The sequence below is a fragment of the Peromyscus maniculatus genome, chromosome 7 (genome assembly GCF_049852395.1).
Source record: "Peromyscus maniculatus bairdii isolate BWxNUB_F1_BW_parent chromosome 7, HU_Pman_BW_mat_3.1, whole genome shotgun sequence".
NCBI classification, from domain to species: domain Eukaryota; kingdom Metazoa; phylum Chordata; class Mammalia; order Rodentia; family Cricetidae; genus Peromyscus; species Peromyscus maniculatus.
The window spans coordinates 59674882-59701886 of NC_134858.1; the positions used below are offsets into that span (position 1 = coordinate 59674882).

General features: G+C 52.4%; 1 protein-coding gene across 2 annotated transcripts in view; it reads left to right on the plus strand.

The window, feature by feature from the left end:
- Anp32a (acidic nuclear phosphoprotein 32 family member A) overlaps positions 1 to 26550 on the plus strand; it is a 38345-nt gene extending 11795 nt beyond the window's left edge. For both annotated transcript variants that reach the window (XM_006971454.4, XM_016003486.3), the window contains exons 2-7: positions 18826 to 18975; positions 19214 to 19336; positions 21486 to 21678; positions 22682 to 22779; positions 25027 to 25093; positions 25324 to 26550. In XM_006971454.4, the coding sequence (XP_006971516.1) occupies positions 18826 to 18975; positions 19214 to 19336; positions 21486 to 21678; positions 22682 to 22779; positions 25027 to 25093; positions 25324 to 25385 (693 nt within the window). In that variant the 3' untranslated portion in view covers positions 25386 to 26550. The remainder of the gene's footprint in view (positions 1 to 18825; positions 18976 to 19213; positions 19337 to 21485; positions 21679 to 22681; positions 22780 to 25026; positions 25094 to 25323) is intronic.
- Positions 26551 to 27005: the final 455 nt, after the last annotated feature.

Sequence of the window (27005 nt, forward strand, 5' to 3'; positions counted from 1 at the left end):
ACCGGCATCAGAATAAGGCTGGGTTCCCCCAAGCCATTCGCCGGGCCATCTTCGTTAATTGCATTCTGTTCCTGTGTCTTGGGTGGCTTGGGTGGGGCAGAGGTGTGGGAGGACCAGATTGCAGAGAGCGCTGATGCCTGTGTCTTGCGGCGGAGCTTGGGTGATAGACAGGAGGAAAGAATGTGGCTAGTGACTCAGACTGCAGCCTCATCGGGGCACCAGAACGACCAGGGGAGTATCTGAGGAACTTCCCAGGCTCTACCCCGACTGCCGAGTCTGTCTCTGGGTGGTACCCGAATGCATGTATTTTTAGAAAGCTCTAGGGGGTACTTGAAGGCACAGTTGGGTGTCGCCACATTGAAGCAGGGTGCAAAACTTTCCCAGTAGACAGGGAGACGCATGTTAAATGGAAGTAAAAGAGGAGAGCGGAACTAAAGGATGGTCCGCGCTTTAATGTGCTGGGATGCAAGGACACATTTCTTGGCCTGTGCCTCTCTCCCTATCCCCACCACGCATTCATGCCAAATTTAAACATACCCGTGTTCTGCCTACCGCACTTGTGGGGTTTACGAACCTGTGTCCCACGAGGCTGATGTCCCACGAGGTCATACTAGAGGATGACCAAGAGTGGATCCTGGGGCCTGGGGAGATGGTTGGTGAAATGCCAGTTCTACAAGCATGAGGGGAAACAGGAGGATCCTTGAGCCCATTGGCTGACCAGCCCAGCCTAACCAGTGAGCGCCAGATTCAGCGAGAGACCCTGCTTCAGAAAACTAGGTGGAGAGTAATTGAGGAACAAAGACGTCAGATGTAGATCCACACAAACATGTGTACACAGCACTCTGGGACTTGGTCATTCCTTAGTCCCAGAGGCATGAAAGAGCCAATGGGCCTTCGGTAGGAAAGTGTGGCCGCTGGGTCCAGGCAGTCGGGGGTAGGAGGCAGTATTTTGATGATATCAGCAGGTCACTTCCGGGCCTCAGGTACCATCGCCATAAAGTGGCAAATAACAGCCTTTTTCTAGGGTCTGTGACCAGAATGGAAAGAGGATGGTTTGCGCCGGGTATGCGAGGCAGAGTCTGAGGGCTACATTCTCCCCGAGAGGTGCAGGCGCTCACTGTTCGGGGAGCCAGCCGAGCTGAAGAAGGCTGTTGCTATGTGGTAGGGAGCTTCAAAAGCAGATGGGAGACCTGAGGAAAGGAAAGAGCCTCTGGCTTGTGTGGAGGTGGACTGTAGGGACAAAGGCAGCTTCAGGCACGCGCTGCTCTGGGACTCTCGGGGATGGGGATGAGGCTGCCTGACTGGCCTTTTCTGTACCAGCTGCCCTAGGGCGCCAGCCCTTCTGCTTCTCCACAGAGCTTTGGGCTGCTGCTTCTCGTCCTTTATCTTTCAAACAGCTCCCCAGAGGTCCCTTCCCCAGGAAGTCCTACTGGACCTACTGGAGGGAGGGACCCCTCTGCCTCTGCCCAGGTGGCATCCAGGATGCGAGGCCATGCACGGTCTGTCTCCCCAGTGAACTCCCGTAACACTTCATGGGAGTGTGCTGTTCGTCTGGTCAGTGCTTCTCTGTACATTGGCCAGGGAGCATACTGAGGGTGTTCGGGGTCCATTGTGACGTCCCACAGCTGGAACAGGGAGGCTCCCTGGTGACAGATGCTTCTCGGCCTCCTGCCCAGCTGCCTGTGGGAAGGGGCCCCATCCACACGCAGGACCGGGAGCTGGCCTCCCTCTACCGCAGGTCCCCCCTTGCCATGAGGATTGGACATTGCCTAAGGTAGTGGGCTGTCAGTGTGCTCTGGGAGGCTGGAGAAGGAGCTTCTGCAGAGGCTGGCCTGCAGCCATGGCAAGCAGCTCCACTCCTGAACACCATTTAGTTGGTGGCTCTGTTGCAGACATGCTCATAGATATCTTGAGTGAGTGCTGGTGTATCTGTTCTTCGGGGTGTGTCCATGAGTCTGGGGCGGTTTCTGGAGCAACACTCCAGGCTGCTGTTTGGGATGGGGTGTCGGGAGCCCAATTGGAATGCAGGCTATCCTCTTGGAAGGATACTGGGTTCGGGGCACGTGTTTGTTTTCTGGGAGTATCCAGGGACTTTCTCTCTTCTCCAGTGGCCAATGTGGTCATTGTCAGGAGTGGCACAGGACAAGTTCACGTGTGCCCCTGAGTCTGACCAGTGGTCGTTAAACCCTGGCCAGATTAAATCTTGGTCTTGGACATAGAGCGGGGAGACCCTCTGCACCAGCACACAGACCTGTATTCGCTGAATGCATTAGCTCCATGAGGGTTATGGGCATGGATGTCTCAGTGGCAAGCAGCCCCTAACTGGCTAATACCTGATGTTATATGTAGTTATATAACCAGTTATATGCAGCTTGCCTGGCAATTCCCAGATGGCAAACAGTAGTGCAGGGCTAGAAGAATCCCATCTCCCCTCTGATGACCGCTCTCTCTGCCCCCCAGCCTTGGCTGCTTCCATTCTTTCTTTCTGCTTACAGAGACTGAACAACTGCTGTCTACTGGGTACATTGCAGATTTTCTACATACGACAGTTAAGCAGACCGTCACATCACCTGTTGTGCCCACACAGCCCACCCTTCATGGGGAGTCAGTTAATAAACCACCAGCAAAGGCACCACTATGTGCCTTGAAAATGAAGCTGTGGTCCAGGAGGGCTTCTTGGAGGAGGTGACATTTGAGTGGACAGCATAATAACCTCTGCTGGATTTGTAGCTTAAACTCCAGCTAGTCAGAAATGCCTTTACTGTCATTTCACAAAGAACGCCCGAGACCCCAGGAGAATCAGATGTGAATATAATCTTATACCTATAATACAGAGCGTGGGGGGCTGAGGCAAGAGGATGGCAAGATTAAGGCCTGGTGGATCCCAGAGTGAGTTCCAGGCTAACCTGGGCAGCTCAGTGATACTCTGTGTTAATTGCAAGGTAAAAAGAGAGCCGGGATGTAGCCCAGTGGCAGAGTTCTTGCCTCGCATGCACAGAACCCTGGATTCAATTCACGGTACTATATACAAGACCGGTTTGGGTGGTGTGTGTCTGTAATTCCAGCACTTGGGAGACTGAGGCAGGAGGATGGGGAGTTCCAGGAGGCAGGGGGAAGAGAGAGAGGGTGGGACAGATGAACACAGTCGGGGGATCTAAACGATCGGGTACAAAAGTGGACAATGACTCTGATGTCCTGGCTGGCCAGGATTGTGCTCCCAGCAGCTCTGGGCAGGACCTTGCCGTCCCAGAATGTCTTGTTACCCTCTCGGGGCTTCTGCCTTGAGTGATCTGAACTTTGAAATGCATTTGTTAATTTACCTTTTCGGCTGCGGCTGGGTGTGTTGGAGGGAGTGGACTATGACCACCTCTGTCTGTATCTGGCAGCCATCCTTCCAGGCAAGACTAACTACTTTTCAGTAGTCTTTCTCTGTCTGGACGGAGATTCCACCCATTGTAATAACCTGGTCTGTCTGTCTGTCTGTCTGTCTGTCTTTTCTTTTTCTTTTCTTTGAGACAGGGTTTCTCTGTGTAGCCTGGCTGTCTGTAGACCAGCCTGACCTTGAACTCACAGAGATCCACCTGCCTCTGCCTATTGAGTGCTGGGATTAAAGGCGTGCACCACCGGACCCAGCTCTACCCTGAGGTTACAGTGGATCTGGAGAACACCCATCCCTGTTCTCTGGATTCTGTCTACACCTTTCCTGCCTTTACACCCATGAGTGGAGACCCAGGTGCTTTGGAGTGGACTGGATAGAACTCTGTACTGCCCTTCGTCTGCACATGGATGCAGGGTCCTAGTGCCCCTTGCCACCGGTATTTGTGGGGAGAGAACTTGACCAGCTTGTCCCAAGGGCCAGGGTGAATCACCTTGGGCCACTGGATTTTACTCAGAGAATTTGAAAGGAGCTTCTGGCTCCAGTGAGGCTTCCTGGTGTTTGTGGTGTTCCATAATAGTATGCTGCTGTCCTCTGAGCTTTTAAAAGGAAGCGACTTGGTGCTACACGGTGAGGAACAGTAATGTGAGTCTTTTAAATTGTGTTTTGTTTGCTTGGTACTGTTTTATGCCTGCGTGCCAGATGCCTTGTTTAAACTACAGAAGTGCTACAAAGTAGTTAAGATTGTTCCCTTGTAGGAGGTGAGGGGATGAGGCCACGGAGGCTGCAGAGAGTACCTGATCAAGGTCATGGCTACTGGGGAGCTGCCCTGGGTGCCCAGCCAGGTCAACTTCAGAGCTGTGCCTGCAACCTAGATAGAACCTTAGCTTTGACCAACTGTCCCCTCCACCCCCATCCCACTTCCCTCCCCTTTTGTCTCACTGTGAACTTGGGTTCTCCTGGAGCTCTCAGCCTCCTGAGTGCTGAGATTGCTGGCAGGCCTCAGCCTGTGCCAGGGTCCTAGGGAAGGTCCTTTCTCTTCATGGCTCTGACACACTTTATACAGTAAGTTTATGCCCACATACCCAGAGACTTTGACCGAGACCTGGAAAGTAGATACAACATTGTTTTCCAATAAAAATGTAATTAGGAGCAAACAGGAGCAGGGATTGGCATCCTCTTCAGCAAGGGCAGAAGAGCACCCTTGTGAATGGGCATGGCAGCAGTGTGCACAGAGCACCTCCCTACCCTGTTGAGCTAAGCCCTCCTGGGATAAGAGGAGGCTTACTTGACCCTTCCTGAGCGCCTAGAGTGAGTTTTGGGTGGCGCTTGTTGCTAGGTACTTGGTAAACATTACCTTTTGGATCTATTAGCACACCGCAAGGTGTAGGTTGGGCCACTTGTTTTTGAGATAGGAAGACTGGCCCGGAGAGGTCAGGTTGGCAGGCTGGACCTCCCGTTTGTGTTGCAGTGGACTCTTTTTTTGCATGCCCCTCCCAGACTAGACACCCTTGGGTCAGGAGGCAAGGACGACATTGTTGCTGTAGCCCCATCTCCCGCTGCGGTCTCCACTGAGTGAGTTCTAGGCATTTGTGGGTTGGATTGAGGTTAAGTAACCCATCCAGGCAGGTGTGCAGTGATGAGACCCTTAGGTTTGTAGGAGCCTGTGGACTGTGACCCTATAATCAGGGTGGGATCTGATTTCAACACTTATCACTAAGCCAGGTGGATGCAAAATGACATGTGCCAGCTTCTTTGGATTCCATGATTATTTATTACAGCTATGATTGGAAGCCACCCAAATATCCATGAAGAAGGGCCTGGGTAAAAAACAGTGGCCATCCACACGACGGGACACCGTTTGGCTACAAATAAAAAGGGTTGTCAGTGGTCTAGGGCAGTAGCTCAGTGGTAGAGCATTTGCCTGGCATGCATGAGGTCCCAGGTTCAATCTCCAGCACTGCCAGGGAGGTTCTTGGGTGGGGTTTTGTTACTGAAACAGCCTGGCTGTCTAGCTTACGCTGGCCTCGTGATTCTCTGCCTCAGGCTCCCAAATGCTCAGGTGACAGGAATGTGCCATCATGCCCAGCCAAGGCAGATGTGAACTCTATGAGAAAAGGCAAGGTTAAAAAAAAAAATCAGTGTTATAGGCTAGTTTGGGGTAAAGGAGAGAAAAATGATTCAAAAATTTGCTCATTAAATCTAAACACACCCTGGAGATAGGTGAAGTAGTTAGTTACTAGACCAACAGAGGGTGGTGGTGAGAGGGGTCACTGAATGTTCTTGTATTGTCTGATTCTGAAACCAGGAGAATGAATGTATTACTAAATAATAATAATAATAATAATAATAATAATAATAATAATAATAATAATAATAAATAATAATAATAATAATAATAATAACCTAGAAAACAAGCAACAACAGAAAATTGATTTTGGACCAGAGATATTCTATTGTATATCACATAGCTTCTTACTCTGTCTGGAGGGGAACACCCTGGCTGTCTCTGGCTCTCAGGAAGTTTGAGTAAGGCTTCGATGGCCCTTAGCAAGGAGCCTCCTCCGGGTGTCGACCCTTGTCTTCATCCCCGGAGTTTGTCCTCCAGCACACTGCCGTGGTGTAACTCAGCTGGTTCTTCTCCCAACAGAGTGAAGTGAAGGGTATGGCAGAGAGTGTTCCAGAGCATTCTGGCTGCTATATAGTGGAAGAGTAAAACCGCAGGATGTTTTCCCAGATTATTTTTAATGCCTTTCTGATCAGCAAACATGGAGGGGTAGGGGACTTGGGTGTACGGCACCTCCTCTGTAGTCTGTGGGGCGCAGCTTCTTACTTGGCAAGGAACATGCTTGTGAAATGGATTGCAGTAATGCCCAGGACACAAAGGCTTCCCAAGTGCCTTCCCACCTGGCATCTGGCCCGTTCTTGTGGGGTATAGACTCTTCTTCCCGTTCTAGTGGTGAACAGAGTTGGTGAAGTCCTGCCCAAAGCCACAGTTCTGGCCTGGGGATGTAGCTCAGTTTGTAGAGAGTTTTCCTAGCATGCCCGAAGCCTTGGGTTCGATCTCCAGCACAACTTAAAATGGGTACACACCTGAGTTCCTAGAACTTGGATGGTAGAGGCAGGAAGATCAGAAGTTGAAGGTCATCTTCAATTGCAATGGAGAGTTTATGACCCATCTGGACTACATGAGACCTTGTCTCAAAAACAACAAACAAACAAAAAATATCTCCGTTCTTAAGTAAGTGGAAACGCCTAGAGCCAAGCCAGACTGTCTCATGCGTCCCTAGGATAATAATCAAAGCAATATTCCATAAGATGTCTCCCATTGTGTAGTGTGGCCCACTTCTACCAGAAAACACGACCATGCGCAGCCCTCGGTACAGTCCCCATTGCTCATGCGGAGGTCAGACGCCTTGTCTGAGTCTGTTCCCTCCTTTACCACGTGGGGGTCCAGGGACTGAACTCGGTTCATCAGGTTAAGCACCTTTTACCCACCGAGCTCTCCCACCGGGCCCTCCCTTCACAGATGCTCTTACAGTTCCCCAGCTGCCGAGCGTGGCCAAGCATGCTTCCCACTGAAGAGTCTCGGCCGTGGCTGTTCCTCCCATTGTTAAGGGCCCTGATCACAGACTGTGTGGGACTCAAGCCCGCACAGACAACCCACCTTGGATGGCCTTCTTTAGCCACCCTTTCAATTCTGTCCCTTGTCACTACGGCTTTTCTTTTTTTTCCCTCTGCGCTTCAGCTGTAAATACAGGTGTATACCATCGCTGGCTTGATGTCTGCTTCCCCCACTGGAAGGCAGGCACAGTGGTGGGGGGGGGGGGACAGGCACCATATGGGTTTTCTGCCGTGCCATACCTTACCACCTAGCACGCTGCCTGGCACACTGTGGCTACTCCTTAAAGACGGCTGAATGGTTGATTGGGCCCGTGGTCTAAGCAGGTAACCCTCCTTCAGAGCAACAACCAAAGCAGCATTTTTTAGAAGACCCACGGCACTGCTTAGCAGGGAGCTTCAGAATGCATTACTCATCCGTTTAATGGGCGTTCAGCAGTTTGTGTACAGAGCTCTTCGCAGATGGTTGCCTAGCATCCTTTGATTATTGCGGGTCGGTCTCCCATCTTCCAGCCTAGGCCCCCCTGGCTCCCTCAGTTGTCCAGCGCCTGGTTTTCAGATGCCTCCCCATCCGAGTCGCCTTCTTCCGCCTGCCCGTGAGGTTCCAGAATTTAAGGCTTGGTCTTTCGGTGAAGCTAGGCTTTGAGACACTCCCACCAAGGAGCCTTGGTTTTTTCCACTTGTCTTTTTTTTTTTTAAGGTTTTGTTAGATTTTATGTGCAGTTGTGTGCTCACAGATGAGTGTCATCGTATGCATGTGGAGGTCAGCGGACAACTTGCAAGTGTTGGTTCTCTCCACGTGTGGGTTTCAGATATCAAACACAGGTCTCGGGCTTGGTGACTGAGCGACTTTAGCCACTGAGGTCCCCCTCCCCCCAAATCCTTGATACTAGAGCCTGAACATAAGGCATGCTAGTACATGCTAGGCAAGCCCTCTACGGGTGAGCCCCACCTCCCGCCCATGCCCATTCCTGCTTATTTCTCTTAACATAGCCCAAATAGCTTTGTCTGTGTGGGCTACTGTGATGGGGGGTGGGGGGTGGGGGCTGGCACTCCTTCCGAGGCGATCTGAGCCTTTTCAACTCCCTCCAGCCTACCTCCACCTATCTTGTCCACCTATCTCAAGCCCCTCCCTGACTCAAACAGTACTCAGAGTTGTAACATTTGGGATTCTTTATTTTGGTTTTTAGAATTTTAAGATTAAAGTAACTGTAGATCTGTGAACAACAGTTAACTCAATCTGTGTTGGGGTTTGGGGCTTTTTTTGTTTGTTTGTTTTTCGAAACAGGGTTTCTTTGGGTAGCTCTGACTATCCTGGAACTTGCTTTGTAACACAGGCTGGCTTCGAACTTACAGATATCCGCCTGCCTCTGCCTCCCGAGTGCTGGGATTAAACGCACGCCCCACCACCGCCCGCCCCGGCTCTGTGTTCTATTTTTAAAATAATTAAGTGTAGGTCAGGTTCACCAGCAAGACCGGGGGAAGAAAACGGCACTCAGGACACTAAACCAAACCTGCACCGCCCGGTTTGACTTAGCTTCCCCTTCCTTCTCCTCCCTCCCTCTCCCTCCCTCTCTCTATTGTCCTCCCCTTCCTCCTCCTTTCCCCCCACTTCTCTGTCTCCCCGTCTCTCCCTCCTCTCTTCTGCTCTTCCCCCTCCTTCTGGACCAGGATTTTTGCCATATGTATTTGATTTGTTCACTTAGGCAAGTTGAGTGCATCCTGTTAGGCTGAGGGAGAAACAGCTGATTGATTCCCTTCTTAATTAGTGAGGTTCTTCTGCGTGCTTGGTTTCCATCTCTGCCCAAATCATTTGTTCCCTGTTGGAGCCTGGATGCCAGGGCTTCAGCTCCTGTGTTGAGGAGACTCTGTCAGGTCTGACAGAGAGCGGGCAGGAGGGAAGCCAAGGGCAAGGCTTCTTCTCTGGGGCAGTTTGGCCATGCCTGCTAAGGTGTGTGAGGCCTGGCTGGGGGCCTCCCCCGCTCCCACAACCCAGGTTGGGTCTGGGTACTTCCCTCTCCGTCCCTTTTATTTGCCTCCCATGTTTCCTCTTGCTTTGAGGAGGTCCCTCCGGATGGGACTCCCTTTGCCTCTGAGCCCTAGGCTGAGAGGACAGAGAAAGCCCAAGGTTTCCGTCCCAGGCTGACTCTGATCTTCCAATACACCACAGGTTTCTAACTCATTAGGCAGGAGGTAGCGATAGCCTTGACCTCTCTACCCGCTGAGGGCTAGGACTAGAGACATTCCATCCGGCATGGCTTATTTGGTGCTGGGGATCAAACCCAGGTTTCATGCATGCTACCAACTGAGCTACATTTCCATCCCTGGAGCATTTGTTTGTTTGTTTGTTTGGTTTTCTTATTTGTTTGTTTCGTTTAAAGGTCAACTGGTAATCGGGTGGATCTCCACACCAAGGCTCCGGTGTCCTGGCCTCTTGAGTCTGAATGGCTTTGTGTCTTTTGAGGCGGGTCATGACAGGGTCATGATGGGCAGAATCATTGAATTGCCAGTGAAACTGGGGAAATGGTCTCTTTTGTCTTGTGCAGTCAACATCTTGAGGTAGAAGCCCTAGGGAGTGTGCCGAGGGCCTTCCCCAGCAGCCAGCCTCAAGGCCATTAGAGGTCCCAGCACCACTGACTGGTTTAAATCTCCCATCTGATTTCAGCTGCTGGTCACTGGCATCCCTCAGCTGGTACAGTTGGTCTGCCCATGAGTGGTTCTAGGGGGATGTTTTGCCTCAGACATCGGAGAAGGGAGTAGTCATCTAGAAGCTTTTCAAGGACGGTTGCCCACCTGTGCCTCAACCTTTCTTCCAGCCTGAGTGGCTTGTTCCCGTGTGAGCATGCACTGATGGCCAGTCCCTCTGTACAGGGCACCTGGGGGACACTGAGTCTGTAGACCTGTGCAACAACTCTCAGAGGGCCCTGGTAGCCAGGGACAGACAGGCTCCTGGAAAGGGTAGGTGAGGTAGAACTCTGTGACATGCAATGCCATGTGGTGTCATCATTTTTTCGCTGCAGAGAAGGGCCTAGCTAGCAGTGGGGTGAGGCAGAGACAGCTGCCTTGGAAAGAGGTGGGGGGTGGGGGTCCTGAGAATCTGGCTCTGGGTTTGCCCTTGATCTCCATGGCCATTAAAGGCTTTAGGGGGAAATAATGAGCCATGATGCAACATCACTGGATCTGCCCCAATCCAACCCAGCTTTTCTATTGCATGAGGACAGTGCTGTGGCTCTCTTGTAAGAACACAGCACCCACCGTGGGTTTTATCAGGAATCGCATGCAGCGTTGGTGAGTGGAGGCAGTTCCCGCCCATTGCCCTTACCTCAAGAGGGGCTTGGGTGCCACTGGATGCTCTGTGAAATGACTGACAAACTCCCACATTTGGAACCCCACACCCTGGGCCTCTGGGGACTGTTTTTGTGATCGTGGTGTGTGGAAAGAGTCTAGCTGATCTGTTTCTCCATCTTAGTTATTATCTACAATAATGAACAACCTTGCTCCTCTGCACGCTGAATCCTGAGCTCCTCCGTCCCCGAGACCCCCTGTCTCCTTTAGGGAGTCCTGCCTGAGTTTGGATCTAGAGGGAATACCAGGTATTCAAAGTTCATGGTAGTTCAAAGTTCGGACCAGAAGGGCCTCATCTCTCCATGCCAGCTCCACTCCAGTGTGCAGTCTGGAGGATGGGGCAGAAGCCCAGAGTGAGCTGCAGCTGCGACCAGGGCACACAGCAAATTCAGAGACACAGCAGAGGCAGAAGCCAAGTCAGGAGACTGCCTGTAGCATCCTTGCATATTCCTTGAGTGCTTCCTGACCAACCCCTTTTTTTGACCGCCTGGATTGGTGACCTCTCTCCCTGTATGTGTTCCAGGCCACACAGGAAGCCAGGAAGGAAACATATATTAAGAGAATGGAGCCTGCTAGCTTTCATCATCACCCCCGGCTTCCCATACCTCTCTCCACCCCATCTTTCTCTCACCTCTGTACCTTCAGACAAGCCTGAGTCAGACCCCACAGCAGCCGTCTAGGCTGTTTCAGGCCTCTCTGGTAACTTTCTGTTACCTGAAAGCCAGTCACGACTAGGGCAGGGCCAGGCAGCCAGGGAAGGAAGGCTTGGTGCGGGAGGAGGAATCGATGGTTGAGATGGAAGGCAGGAACGAGGCTGTGAGAGAAGGAATAAAGGGAGCTGGAGAGAGAGTCCAACAGTGAAGAGCGCTTGCTGCCCTTGTAGACTCCCAGGGTTCGGTTCCCAGAACCCACAAGTGGCTCACAGACGTTTGTAACACCAGTTTCAGAATATCCGACGATCTCTTCTGGCCACTGCGGGGGCCCGGGGCTCGCACACAGTATGCAAGCAAAACACTCGTCACACATTTTTTTTTTTAAATCTTAAAGATAGAAGGAATGCAAAGGCATAGTATGCGGGCTGGGGCAGAAGGTAGACATCCTCTTGAGCAAGTCTGGCCTGCACCGGGGCCTCCAGGTACCACCAAGCCCTTTCCAGCGAGAGGAAGCGTCCCCTGTACCGACTCCTTCTGCGGGAAGTGGAGGCCAAGTCACCCGACATCGCGCGGGCTGCGGGGGTGGGGGCAGCGGGCGATAAGAGCGAGTCACGGGGCTGGCGGGCTGGTGCGGTCGGGCCCGCCCTGCCTGCTGGACCTATGAGCCGGCCAGATCTCCCTTGGCCCGCCCTCCCGCCTCCAAGTAATGAGGATGGCGTCACCGCTGCCCGCGCCACGTGCTCCCCCGCTGCCTGCCGAGCTGCTTTGTACGCAGCAGCAAAAATCCAAGGCCCGGAGATGCCTTCAATTCTTGGGGAGGGTTTTGTTTGTTTTTAAAGCGAGGAAGAACTTTGCCCCTAGCTACGACTACGCAAGATCTTGAGAGGCGTGGAGACCCCAAGCCCTGGCTGCCACCGAGGCTGCAGGAACTCGGGAGCTTGGTGGAAGGTGTGTGGGTTCCCTTGCTTTCTGCCAGGGGCTGTGATTCTGACCTAGGACAGGTGTCCGTGCGTGGTGTGGCAGAAGAGAAAAATTAACCCAGCCCAGAATTCCTTGCGCTGTCTGCCCAGACCTGCACCTGAGTCCTCCGCTAAAACAAGGGCTCTTTAAACCGCTCAACAATCGATGTCTCTGACCCACCTCACCCCTTACTGTGGGCCAATAATAAGAGGGCTGGAGAGATGGCTCGGCTGTTAAGAGCACTTGCAGCTCTTAAAGAGGACCTGGATTCTGTTCTCAGCACTCAGAGCACCCTCCAACTCCTCCCTCCATGAGATCGTTTGCCCTCCGCACACGTGGCATTCACTCACAGAAGCACATAAATAAAAAATAAGATTTTAAAACATTAATAGATGAAATCCTAAGTGTGGTGTTTGTTTTCACTGTGTGCCTCTACACGCAAAAAGTGCATGCTCTGAGTAAAATGTTTTGTTGTTTTTTAGGTTTGTTTGTATTGGTGTGTGTGTGTGTGTGTGTGTACACATCTGCAGGTGTCTGGGGAGACTAGGGGAGAATAGGTCACAGATCCACCTTCCTCCCTAGCTGGGGTTACAGGCTTGTGAGCCTCTGACCCTGGGTGCTGTGCACCAACCAAAGTCTGACTGGCCCTGTAAGAGCAGCGAGTGCCTTAACTTGTGAAACGTCTTCTCTCTAGCCCCGGAAACGTGTACCTTGCAGCGGTTGTGATCAGAAAGCCACTGGGCTCTGGTCCCTAAGACCCCTCCAGTTTTCAAAATATCCAACTTCTGACCCAGAGCTGTGTCCCTCCCTTCCTGCGAGGAACCTGACTGAGTTTTGCAGGTTCCACCACAACGGTTGGTAAACAGATTACCGGTAAAACAAACGCAAGCATGCATCTATTATCTCTGTCTGAAACCCCGATGACTCATACGGTTTGGCCTTCTAGCTAGAAATGGGATCTGCAACGGGGGATGGCCCATTTAAAAGCTGACCTAGTTAAAACCCAGGAGCACCAGAAAACACAGGGTCAATCTGATTGGAGTCTTCTGTTCGAAGCCTCGAACTTGGAACCTAAATTGGTGAGGGGCTGACAAGGTTGATACCAAAGCCACGTGTATTTATTTGATTATCTCTCAGTACAGGAAAGGAAAATCATGGCTGGAGCTTGGTATAGAAAAACCGGCAAAACAAGATGTAGAGGTTGACCATGGAGGGTATGTTCTGAGTACCCTCTGCATCTCCAGATCAGTGTGGGAGGCTCAGGATGTTGAGCTAGGAGCCCATGGCAGTCAGCTTGGAGGACCGGGACAGGTTAGGTGCTTTTGTTTTCCAAGCCGGCATCTTCAGTGTGGATGCTATACACGTGTGGGCACTATAGTGGAGCCAGCTGTGGGTCAAGGGGGTGATGGGTGGCTTTTTCCAAGCTGGTGACGTTCTGGGCTAGGACATCTTATTGTTTAATCCAGCTCTAGGTGGTTGGCACTAGGGTTGTGACAGGAAACTAGAAGCCCAGGGCGGTGAGATGTCCTAGATCAGCTGTTCTCAACATTCCTAATGCTGAGACCCTTTAATACAGTTCCTCAGGTTGTGGGGACCCCCCCCAAGCCATAAAGGTATTTTGTTGCTGCTTCATAATTGTAGTTTTGCTTCTGTTGTGAATGGTAATGTAAATATCTGTGTTTTCTGATGGTCTTAGGGGACCCCTGTGAAAGGGTCGTCCATCCTCTAAGAGGTCTCGACCCACAGGTTGAGAACCACCGGGCTAGAGAGAGAAACTTGGACTAAGCCAGGTCTGTTTAACTACAAAGCCTGCCTGCCTCCCGCCCGCTCTCTCAGTTACCACAGAAGTTCCGAAAAAGTAAGGGGCAGAGCTCTCAAGGCATCCTTCCGCCTGGGACTTTATTTTTTAGAAAGCTGTTGTAGAGCCAAGCTGTCCGTTTTAATCAGAGCCATGTGACCCACACACACACACTTGGCGGTCACCGTCATAAAACTTTATGAGATTCTGTGTTGTGTCTCGTGAACAAGGTTTTGCACTGGGTTGTAGTTACATAGCCATTCCTGGCTGAGAGAGCATCTCCCTCTGGTCTTTCTGGGTGCCTCCGACCTGCCCTCGGTGGCCTGCCTGTCTTATCTACTGGGGACATTTGAAGACAGCGCTGAGTCCCTAACTCAGCCTACTACTTGGTACTCTGGGATGGGGCTATTTACCAGTTAGCTGTCATCTCCCGGCATGCCACCAGCCGCTGCTCTTTCTGGCAGACTCCTCCCCTAACCCCCATCTTGGTTCACCATGACTTCTGTGTCTCCTCAGCCAACAATGTGGCAGGAGCGCCCTGTGTAGGGAGAACTGGGGGCCTGTATGCGGAGGGCTGGGCCAGTTTGGTGGGGGTAGCGGCTGATGGGCTGATGGGCTGGTGCCTGACTGGCACAGGCACCTACCCAAAGCTGCTGTATGAACGAGCTCCTGCGGCATGGTTTCCACCGGTTACAGCACACCGGTTATGCGCTGTGTGCCAGGGCTGTCCTGCCTCTCTCTTCTGGTGTCCCCAGGACTTATACTGTGCCTGGGCCAATAAGGGAGGCATTTGCTAAGCAGTGCTGTGGTGTGCGTTCCCGCTAGGCTGATTATGGGGAAGGACAGTCTCTGACCTCTAGGAGGATCAGATGCTTAATACACGATTAAATGATTCATGCAGCAACCGCCTCTGAGCCCGGAGCCCAGCCTGGGTGCTCAGCGCCAATTACAAGGATGGCTGGGGATGGGGGGGAGCTTGAACTAGATTTGGGTACAGGGGTAGGTGACGAGGGGGGGCTTGTGGATCACATTTAGAAACTTAAGCATTTTCCCAGTGTTTTTGTTTTTTGAGGCTGGAGTGTGCACTTTGTAGGTTAAACAGATGTCACCACCCCCTTTCTAAGAGGTAGAAGCTTGGACTCCAGAGGACAGAGATGGTATCATTGAGCCCAGGGGTAGGGGTCTTGCATCCAGGGTGAGGTCTGTTACCAGTAGACCAGGCTATCGCCTAACCACATCCTCCCCTGAGGTCACAGCCTTCTAGTTTGAAGTAGCTTGGTGGCAGTGGCCGGGGCTGCAGCATTAGAGATGTAGGAGAAAGGTCACATCTGAGAAATCTGTAAAGGCAGATTCGCTGGTTTTGAAACAAACAAGTTCTTGAGCAGAGTGAGTGTGTTAGTGTTTATCATGAAATTCAGCTCCCACTGGTGAGGAACTATGGCAAACCCAAGCTTGGGGTGGGGTGGGTCGGGTTTTTGTTGTGTTTTTAAGAACAGGGGAGCAAGGGCAGGCTGACTTCTTGGGAATCTGTGGTACCTCCTCACTGCCAGCAGGATGTGAGTGCCAGCCTCCTCCTGGGTGTGACCTCTGGGGGAATGAAGATTGCCTCCTGCCTAGGGCTGGAAGTTCCTGTGTAAGCAGAGTAATCCTGGTCGCCGGGGCTACACAGAGTAACTAACCGCCCTGGGATGTTTTAAAAATGGCTGGTGGAACCGGGAGGACCTCTAAACCCGAAGTACACACTTTCCCTTTAATTTTAACCTGTAGTTCGCTCCCACTCAGGACTGGGCAAGGGAAGTGGGCCTTTTTAATTTTGTTTTGTTTTGAAGCGCAGCACACCCCGAATACAAAGGAGATGTTCTCCTCACATGGGAGGGCTAGAGAAGAGGTTGCCAAGTGTGGAGGAAGTGGGTTGGAAATGATAGCCGTTGCAGGGTGCGTCCTCTCATTCGCAGGGGACAGCCAGATGACTATTCATGTAGGGGACCATGTCCCCTTTGAGCCACTTCGCAGGCAGTCACCTGCCTCTCTCATTGTGAGCCTGCGTGGCCCTGGGCTTTCCACGGGATGCTGAAACCTTAGGGTCTGTGTCCTGGACCCTCCATCTTAACCTCCTACGCAGTGCAGGACACCCCCTCATTCCCTGCCAAGGAGGGGCAGGAGCAAAGGAGTCTGGGAAAGGCTACCTGAGAGTTTTCCCAGAGGGAGTGGAAGCAGCCCCTGCCCCTTGGGGACCTACACCCCATGGGGGGAGGGGAGTGCACAGCCATCCGAGCCATGGCCAGGTTGAGCTCTGCACCTTGGGGACTGAGGTGGAAGCGGTGTCCACCCAGCTGGTGAGACAGGAAAGGGCTGAAAGGAAACCATTAGCCCTGGGAGCCTGTGGAGGCACGTGCCCTAAACCTTGGCATGTCAGAGGTGCTTCAGGGGACCGCTGTGTTGTGTGGCCATTGTTGACCACGTTGGTTCGGCAGATATCTGCTGTGGCTGTCGTGAATTTCAGGATAAGAGTTTTTTTCTTTTCTTTTTTATGTTTTGAGACGAGGTCTCTCGTACAGTCCAGGCTGGCTTTGGACATGTCTGTGTATCCAAGGATGACTTTGAACACACCTGGTTGGTGGGGTGCTGGGGATCAAACCCAGGGTTTCGTGCATGCTAGGCAAGCACTACCAACTGAGCCACACCACACCACAAGTGTTTTAAATGTGGTTGTGAATAGAGAGAATCCCCCTCCAGGGTGTAGCTGGGGTGTTGAAATGAAACTATGTGTGAAATACTTAAAATGGGTCTGTTGTGGGGGAGGGCAGTGATTTTTTTTTTTTTTTAAACCGTAGCCGTGGTGACTTGCATATTGTCCCTGGGAGGGGGGTTCCCAGTTACGATGTGGTGCTGGGAGGTGGAGACTGGCCATTTTTTGTAGAAATGCTAGGCAGCCTGCCCTGAGATCAGGAGTTGGGGAGGGGCTGTGCCCCCCCCCCCAGGATAGAGGCAACTTCCTGAGGAATTCCATTGACTGTCCAGCATTACCTCCCCATCCCAGGCCCTCTTACGCTTGGCTAACGGCATGACAAGGAGAGGCCTTTGACCACTCTAGAAAACCACATTATATCTGCGATCTTTGACTGGGATCTGCCTTTGGAAGCAGGGATTCCCAGGAAAACCAGTGAAGGAAGAAGACAGGGCCCCCGGAGTCCAGCATTTATTACTCATATCCCTCTGCCCACAGCCTCTCCCCACGTTTGCTTGCTCCCAGCAGCCTGCTTTCCTGTCTACAGTTTTCCTGCCCTAGAGGGGAGGGCCACCTGCCTTTATCCTTAGGGACTCTGCCCAGTGAGTGAGGCTTGGCCTGGACCCGTGGCCTTTTGGACTTCCTCGGCTCTCAGCTCCATCAAGAAGATGGAGCATGGCCAGGACGCCCGAGCTTGCGATTCAGTGAGGAAGGTGGTGTTCCTGGCTCCCATTCCTTCAGGTGGAACTCTGAATGCCTGCTACGCTGTCCGGCAGGGTGGACTCTGTTCCCTGCAGGGTGACTGAGTGCAAGGGCTTGTGGAAGACCGGAGCAAGCCATTCTGTCTGTAGGAAACTCTAGGCTAGGTCGCCTTCTTGGAGAGGCGCAGCCATGGCTCATGTGCTGTGTATCCAGGGGAAGGAAAGGGTCAGAGGACAGTGGTGACCCTGTGAGCCGTGGGGGCCTGTGGTGAAGTCCCCAGAATGGAGGGTGCAGCGTACCCAGCCAGGATTCTTGATACTCCAGAGGCTGCAGCGTGGTTCTGAGGCAGTGTCCTGGTGTGCAAGGACGAACCAAGACAAGTGCCGTTAGGAGGGGCCGTCTTCTCTTTTTAGATTCCTTTCAGCCAGGCCTAGTGCCACAAATCTGTAGACAGGAGGATTACCAACTCAAGACATTTTTTTTTAAATCTATATACAAGGGTCCAACTTAGGCACCTTAAGGAGAGCCTGTGTTAAAATTCAATAAAATAAAGGGAGATTGCTCGCCTAGCGTGTGTGAGGGCCCAGGCTCAATTGTCAGCTCCATTCCACAGTAAGGTTCCTTCCGTCCCCCACACGCTGGGTTCCCCAAGCACCCAGCTTGCCCGGGGAGCTTTGGTCTGTCTGCCAACCCCTTGGGCTGCTTGTGACTACCTGAGACCCACTGGCTTCTTTCTGGCCTATCATCCATTTGATGTGTTCACTGGAGCCAGCAACTGCCCCTGCAGTGAATTTGACTTGGAACCTCCTCATCAGAGTGGCTTTTCGCTTGGTCAGAAACAAAGGACACCCCCTTCCTCTTTGGATAGGGAATGGGTGAGGACTTAACAGGCCCATGAGGGCACCTCCTTTAGTTGGCCTTGGGACCTTGCTGGCCGTCATATTTCAATGTGGGCCATCCTAGGAGTACAGGTTTCCTCGTCTCCATTTACGAGGCAGGGATTAAGGAACACATCCATGAGCCATGTGGTCCAGCAAGTAGGCCTTGGCGCTCTGTATACTTGATGAAATAACACCAAGTGTTCAGGACCACACGAAGCTCATGGTTCTGTTCTTGGACAGCACCAGACCTTTCCGGTCTGGTGGGAATTTCTCCTGAACGGTGTTGTCTAGGCGTGAGGACGTAGAAGGAGGCTCTGCTGTGCTGCGCCCCCAATGGTGGGGTGGGGTGGGGCGGGGCGGGGCGGGGCGGGGATGTGACCACAGGGATAAGTGCCGGCCCTCAGTGGGCAGGCTGAGGCTGAAGGAAGGAGTGAAAGCAGGTGTGAGTGTGTTCTGTGCGAGCCGTGAGCGTTTGCCGGGGTGGACGGTGGGGGCTGAGCATGGGAAGTGAGTAGCCTGCCTCCACTGGGTGATCTGGCCTGGGCATGTGTAAGCAGCGATACCAGATGCCACCAGCACTGACCCCAGCACAGTGGCTGGTGCCTGTGGCACTGTGGTGACTGATTTTCATTGTATACTGGGGTTGAAGAGCATGTAGCAGGATGTTGTTTGGTGTGCGTGTGCGCGCGCACGTGGTCACGGGGGAGGGTGCTTCTCTGACCTGTCCCCCACTTCCACTCACACCATCCTTCCCTTTCCAGGTGAAGGAACTCGTCCTGGACAACTGTCGGTCGATTGAAGGCAAAATCAAAGGCCTCACAGATGAGTTTGAAGAACTGGAATTCTTAAGTACAATCAACGTAGGCCTCACCTCCATTGCGAACTTACCAAAGTTAAACAAACTCAAGAAGGTAAACAGCCAGGGCTTGGGAGCCGGGAGCCGGGAGCCGGGAGCCGGGAGCCGGGAGGCTGGGGGTGGGGGCTGCTTTGTGCTCAGGGAGCATAATTAAGGGCAAGGCCAGGTGCATGCTGCAACTCGCTGGTGTGTCCTCTGGGGAGGTTCCCTTCCTGCTGGCTGGGGAGAGCTAGGAGGCTGGGGGCCCTGAGCCTTGGAGTTAAGAGCGTCTTGCCCCTCTCTGCCTCACACAGCTTGAACTAAGTGATAACAGAATCTCGGGGGACCTGGAAGTATTGGCAGAAAAATGTCCGAACCTTAAGCATCTAAATTTAAGTGGCAACAAAATAAAAGACCTCAGCACAATAGAGCCGCTGGTGAGTCCCTTGGGGTCCCCCCCTTTCCTTGGGGGCAGTGGGGCTTGGGTGGGAAGCCCAACTTTTGCGTGTGTGTTTTGAGTTCATTTCCCTGCCTATCTCCATTCCTTTGAATCTCCTTCTGTGCTGTGAGCAAAGGTGGGAAGTTGGGTGCTTTGACCAAGGTCATCTGGCCAGAATGGGCATCCAGTGTGGGCCAGGGAACGGACCCTGTCCGGTGTGTGCCCTTCAGCCTGGGGTGTAGCATGTCTGGGCTCACAGCCTGACTGGAGTGCCACCCTTTGAGGAGAGAGGAGCAATCTGGTTCTAAGTTGACTGGAGGTAGATCGGCCATTGTTTCTTCTTGGGGTTAGGACAGATGCCGGCCCAGTGGGAGCCTGGTACAGTCCTGCCTTTCATATGTGGAGGAAAGTGTCTCTGTTGGTGACCTGGGCCTCAGAGACATGATGGGTGACACTTCTTGTTCTTCCCTTTACTCATTTTCCAGTTAGAAAAGGGAAATTTTGGTCAGAATGACATTCTCTGTGGCCATGAATTGAAGTGCAGCATTTTTTTATTTTTTATTTTTTTTAAAAAGAAACCACCCAAAGATGTGACAGAAAAAAATCTTTGGTAGAAAAAAGTAGCCCATTCAGCAAGCTTGCTGTTGAAAATACGCACAGCGCCAGGCACCGTAGACTTGAGGAAGGCCCCGGGACGCTGCCAAAGTGACTGGTCCAAGTAGCAGCGGCCCTCCCTCTGGGTTGGTGTTTCCAGGGTTCTTGTCCACAAGGCACCCCTCAGTCTCTGGACACTCTCGCTGACTGTCAGGGGACAGTGTCAGCAAGCTGGTGTTGCTTTTTCGAGCTCAGACTTTACCTTTCTGTCTGTGTCTTGGGGTCAGCCAATAAAACACACTGACCACAGAAAGTTCTTTCCAGGTCTCCCACTAATCACCCGGGAGAAGGCAGAACTGTTTTCGTCTGCCTGGAAGTCCTGATGTCGTCATGTTGTTATGAGAAGAAACATCTTTGAAGTTCTGAATCACCTGTGTTGGGAGTGTGTCTAGGGCCGAGTCTGTAAAATCTTCATAAAACAGTGTGGCAGGGTCACCACAGGAGACCACACATACGCACATGTCCTCACTTCCCTGCACGCAGATCACATGATTTATGCAGCTTCCCACCCTGGTTATTGACATGATGTCCTCTGTCCTCCTGGGATTAGAACCTGTTTTAGGTTGGGGGGGTGCTGCCCCCCCACACACACACAAACACTGGAACTCAGATGTACTTCCTGCCTTGGACCCCTGTGCCAAGAATTGCCTGGGTCTGCATACAAAAGTGGTCAACTTTTGTATGCAGAGAGTCAACTCTGACCCCGAAGGGTCTGCTCTTCCTGGTTTGACCTGGTCACCATGGCAACAGGGACCCGTGGAATGAGTCCTTAATGAATGAGGGGGGTGGTCAGGCTCTAGCTGCCTCACTTGCTAACTGTGTGCCCCTTACTTCCTGGGCCTCAGTTTTCCCAACTGTCCCGCGAGATAACATGGGCAGGACTGGTCTGACCTGATAGAGATATGGTATTCAGTGTTCCAGACAGAACGGGTCCTCCATCGCTTCTTTTCCTGTCAGTATATTTAACAGACTAAGAGTGCAGGCCTTCGCCTCTCGTTCCCCAGCTAGGCAGCACAGTGGTCGTTAGTTCTGCCTTACAGAGGTTGGAGGATACTTTAACTCAGTGCATGAAGATCTGTGCTCCTGTGACGATTAGATGCAGGAGTTAGTTCACGCTGTCCTTTTCACCCCCTTTGGACTGACTGCTTGTGGCAGGGGTGTCAGAGCTCTCCCCCTGCTCATGTACCAGAAGGGCTCAGTCACAGTTAGGCAACAGCTGAATAAAGTGTTAACTTGGAGTGAGGTTTTTCAAACCCTCAAGTCCAACCTGTTTTGTGCACTGAGGTCTGGGCAAGTGCAGAGCTAAGCTGAGCGCTTGAGTGCGCGCGCGCGCGCGCGCGCACGCGCGCACACACACACACACACACACACACCTGGCTTCCTTCTCACTGTGGTTCGGGGCCGTCCATGCTGCCTTTTCCTGGGGCATCTCCCCCTCCCCACCCACTTTCCACAGTGACCCTCACCATTGACCCCCCTCTCTCCACTTGCAGAAGAAGTTAGAGAACCTCAAGAGCCTAGACCTGTTTAACTGTGAGGTGACCAACCTGAATGACTACCGAGAAAACGTGTTCAAGCTCCTGCCCCAGGTTACGTACCTCGATGGCTATGACCGGGACAACAAGGAGGCCCCTGACTCCGATGTTGAGGGCTACGTGGAGGATGACGACGAGGAAGATGAGGATGGTGGGTGACTTACCCTGGACCAACTGACCAGCCACCTGCCACCTCTTTTCAAAACCTATGAACCTCATCTCCCTAGTTAGTCTTATTGGTTGTCTCCTGAATGACGTGTTGAGACTTGCCGGTTGTGAACAGTCATCATTTCAAATTTGGTCTTTTCTCAAGTCCCCCAGGGAAGGTCATGCTGTGCATCTCTCTAGTGTCACCCCAGACTTGGGAGGAGAAGAGGCCAATAGAGGGTGACTTGGGGACTTTTCCCCACCTGGGCGACCAGGTCTTCTGCTGGAGAGGTTGTGGCGCCCCCTGGTGGTTGCAGCATGCAGGACCACGGGCCAGCATTGGGCTGCTCAGGGGCCCCAGGCTGGGAAGTTGGGGCCTGTAGGCAATGTCAGACCCCTTGGGGGGGGGGGAATGATAGCCTAAAGGCCCCTCCTTCTAATCCCTTCCCAATGTCCCCTGCAGGGTCCCGGCATGTCTTTACAGCCTAAACAAAGCTAAGAGCCCAGACAGTGCCCAGTCAGTGTAGACACGAGTTCTCCTTGTTGGTCTGGGGTCTCTGTGAGATGTTCAGATAGTCTGTTGGTCTTGGTGGAGGTTCTTTTCCCAGTAGATTGTGTCTCCCTGTTGGGGCCACGACGTGGCGCTGTAGGGTGTGGCAGGGGCCTGTGTCCCAATGCCCTGTTGCTCCACTGCACAGGCCGTGCGTGGCCTTGAAGGAGTCATTTCTCTGAAGAGGGAGGAGGGATGGGTTATGGTGACTTGGCCTCTCTGCTTCCCGGGGCCCCGGAACTTCTTGTTCAGACCTCAGTGTCTCTGTGGCCTTACCCACCCGCATGACTTGGAGGGAGGAAGGCTTCTAACGTGTTTCTCTTTAGCATGTTGGGCTGTGTGATCACTACTTCCGTGCGTTCGATCAGGTGGACTCCGGGCTTTGGTGGGGGTGGGGCAGACGTGGGCCGCCAGCCATCTCAATCCCTGTCGTGTTCCTGTTACCCATCCCCCACAGAGGAGGAATATGATGAATATGCCCAGCTAGTGGAAGATGAAGAGGAAGAGGATGAGGAGGAAGAAGGGGAGGAAGAGGATGTGAGTGGAGAAGAGGAGGTAAGGAGATAGGGCCGGCACCTGTGCGATCCACCTGAGTCCTGCCCCGCACCTCGATTATCAGTCAGGGCACCCAGGAGCCTTGGGTTGTCTGTTCCCCCGCCCACCCCCAGGGAAGGGAAAGGAGCCCCGTTCCGAGGTTTTTTTTTACTGTGCAGATGTACAAAGTTCTGGGGAAGTTGGTTTCAGGGTAGGGAGGGGAGTGCTGGGCGCGAGGGCTCCACGTGCTTTGGGGAGGCCGAGAACAACGTCTGGGGGTCGGTGTTACTCTTTCCACGGTGTGACTTTCGGTTTTTAGATTCAGATCGGCAGGCTTGGCCGCAGGCACCCTCCCCTCACTGCTCCATCTTGCCAGTCCCTACTTATTTAGTAACCAGTTCCAGCCCCTCCCTGTGCTAAGTGTGTGTCCTTGGACAGGTCACTAGGCTTTTCTGAGCCTCTTCACATCTGTGAAGTAGGAATCCCGTCACCTTCCTCACTGGGTTATTGAGAGTAAAGTACACACTGACGGGAGGTGTCTGAGGGGTGGGTTTGGGCGGCTACCCTGAGTCGCAGCTGTCCACACTATCCTCTTTGTTCTAGGCGTGCTGGGTTTTGAGTTCGGACGCTCAGGGTCTCCCAATAGCTGGGTCATTTCCCATGAGTCTGGAAAGCTAACTCTGTTCTTGCTTCTTGCCACTAGTGGCTGGTACACCGGGAAAGACAGCAAGCACGTGGATAGAGGCCTCCGGGCACACACACGGCACACACACACACACACACACACACACACACACACACACACACGGTACACACCCCGTAGTCTCTCATTCTCTCCTAGTTTTCTGCCTCCTTGCTTGATAGTGCATGTCCACCTGCCACACACACCACCTGAGCAGGTTTCCCAGTCTCCTCAGGGCTCGGGATGGTGAATGCCAGCAGGAAACCCAGCTCCCATCTGTTCCTACAGTGTCTCTTTCTTCTGGGCCCAAGCTGCCAGGCACATCTTGAAGGGATACTTGGGGGAGGGAATGTCTTTCCCTGAGGACAGGGTAGTGGGACATACCGGCTGGTGGGTTATCCTTCGTACTGTTCTGGTCTGTCCTAAGAGCCCCATGTGTGGGGTTTTTGTTTGTTTGTTTGTAATCTTGTTGACCATCTGCCCATTTCCAGTTACCAGTGAAGAAGCACAGAAATCCATACACACACAGTCTTAGCAAGCAGACCAGGGAGAGAACTATTCAGTGACATGAAAGCAAATTTACCTCAACAGTTCTTAGAAAGCGTAGGCAGCTGCGTGCCTTAGAACCGGGGGCTTCAGGTACAGAGAGGCCAGTGTGGAACCCTGGGAAGTACCCAGAGCAAGGGCCCTGGGTGGGGAGGATGAAGTCACAGGCTTGGCTGAATCCAAAGCAAGTTGGAAGTGAAATCCTCAAGGGGCCCTGTGTCTCCCCCCCCCACACACACACAACCGGCTGCCTAGGCTTGGCTTGGGGGAGTGGCCAGGAGAGGAGAGCTGGGCTTGTCCACTTGATTCTGGGTTTTGCTGAAAGCGGAGTCTTCCCTTGAAGCCAAAACCATATTGGGGACAGATGCAAGAAAGGATGGCCTAGTTTCAGTGACGGAGCACTGCCTGGGGAGCCCGTTCTCCTCCGAGCCTGCACACTGTGGCAAGCTGCCTGAGTTCTAGGGACTTCACATCCGGAGTCCCTAACATGGAGCAGTCCACAACTACTCCACCCCCAAGGTGGTTTGCCAATATCTCATGTGATGTTGGAAATGTCTTAGGGCACACGTTGAAAGCCTTCTGACTCAAATGGTTCCTTGATGCAAAACAGTAAGAAGCCCTACTGTGTGTTTGCCCTGAGCTGCAGGCATTATGAGCTCTGAGGTGGGAGACGAGGCCTTCCCAGGCAGGGGCATTTAACTCTCCTCATTTTTTAAACTCACGTATATGTGCAGGTATAGTGTATGTACTTGTGTGTGCACACAGGGTGTGGAGGCCGGAAGTCGACACCAGGTGTCTTTCTCGATCGCTCTCCACCTTCTCTTTTGAGGCAGGGTCTCTCACTGAATCCGGAGCTCATTGATTTGGCTAGACTGCCTGCCACCGAGCTCTGGGGACCCACCTGTCTGTGCCGCCACATAGGGGCTGGGTTGGAGCTTGGTTCCCCCGGGCTTAGCTGCCTCTGAGCCCCACCCCCAGACCCGCCCCACCCCCAGACCCGCGGAGGGCCCGGCTGATCTGCTGTCTGTCTTTGCCCCTAGGAGGATGAAGAAGGCTACAATGACGACGGGGAGGTGGATGAGGAGGAAGACGAAGAGGACGCTGGTGGTACGTCAGCCTTCTTGCTATGTCCTGGTGGCAGCTGGATCCCTTTGACCCTGGCGTTGACTTGCTTGGGCTGTGAGGGCCGGCGGTGGAGGGGGGGAGGGTGCCCATCAGAGGGCCCGCACACTTCCACGCCTTGTTTCCTCGATAGCGGTGTCTGGGTTCCCGTCGGGGCGGGGCTGAGTGGAGGGTGGCTGCCTGTGTTAACTGTCCCTTTCTCCTTGCTTTTCCAGAAGAAGAGAGGAGTCAGAAGCGAAAACGAGAACCCGAAGACGAGGGTGAAGAGGATGACTAAAGGGGAATTCGCCTATTTGGGGAAATTCCTATTGTGATTTGACTGTTTTTACCCATATTCCCCTCCCCACTCCCCCTCCTATTCCTGCCCCCTGAAACTTATTTTTTTCTGATTGTAGCGTTGCTGTGGGAATGAGAGGGGAAACGTGTACTGGGGGTTGCCGGGGGGTGGGGGGAGGGGGAGGAATAAAATACTATTTTTACTGCCGATCTTTATTTTCCCCTCCTTTTTCCTCGTGTCTGCTTTTGTCCCCGTATGCAATAGTTGAGTACGCACCACGCCATTGTTTGTTCTTACTCTCTGGAGAGGGGGGCTTTGAGGTCTCCTTTTGGTATGTCCCACATCCCCAGAGTTGGTCAGGAGGCTGTGGCTGGCCTCCACCAGGTGACTCACAGCCCAGGAGGCGCCGAATCCCAGCCCCCCGTCTTCGGTAACTCTGTTCTGGTTCATGTGGTCTCTGCTAGAGGCACCCGGCACCCGGGTTTGTAAATAGCAACCTAAAGGCGTATTTTGGCACTGGTTTGGGGACATTCCCCATCTCTCGTCCCTTTTCCCCCTTCGCAGATGGCAGTGGGCTTTGCTTTCGCAAAAAAGAAACTTGTGTTGCTCAGAGGCTGTGATCCTGAGAGCCTAAAACCGGCAGGCTTAGGAGATACGAGTCAAATGGGTTTGGTAATCATAATGAAAATAGGTGAACCTTCATATTTCAACTTCTTTAAAAAAAAAAAAAAAGCAACCCATAACCTGTCCTCTCTTGTTGTGTAAAATATTATCGCAGTCTGTTTTGCAGAAGTGACAGGAGGTGCTCCAGCTTAGAACATTTTTGCAAATCTAAGCTCTGGAGGCTCGCTGCATGTCCACTGGGTAGCTTTGTTTTGTTTTGTTTTCCTTCTCGCATACCTTGGAGCACGGAAAAGGAATGCAAGGTTGTATTTTCTTACCTAGTGGACTCTGAAGTGACCGCAGGCTCCTCCTGGCGAATGCTGCCTGCTTTCGGCGTCCCCCTTCCGGATTGCTTTAGAAGTGACATGCTGTTCCCTACCCTGTGTCTCATCTGTACAAAGAACATCTGCAACCCATTTTTCTCCCACCCTTGAGAAGAGCCAAACTTTGAGTTTTATGTCTGTTTGTCATTGATAAATTTCAATAAATCTTTTTGATACAATTTTTTTTGGGGATGGCTTCTTTTGAGTCCTTACGAGCCACTGATCGTCCAAGGATCAACCGCTGGCCCCGGAAGGAAGTCTTGTTATTGTCACCTGCTAAAACAGAGTATGTCACCTTACACCAAGACTGGAGACTTTGTTCTCAAAGCAAGGCTGGGTGGGATGTGTGCTCCTTAAATGCTACATAAAAAAAAAAAAAAAAAAAAAAAAAAAAGGAGGTAAAAGGGGGGGTACAAGACTTACTTATAATAAAAACCTAAAACACCCAAAAGATAGCATTTGTTTTTTAATATCTTCAAGTATCTTTCATGTTTCTTTTCATATTGTAAAAGAATGTATGCTTTGAAAACTCAGGAACGTATAAAACATTATTTAACAAACCCTAGAGTTACAGCTGGTGTTTATTGTGTACTTTTTACTTACAGTCCGGGGCATCTCTGTTCTTGTAGTTTTC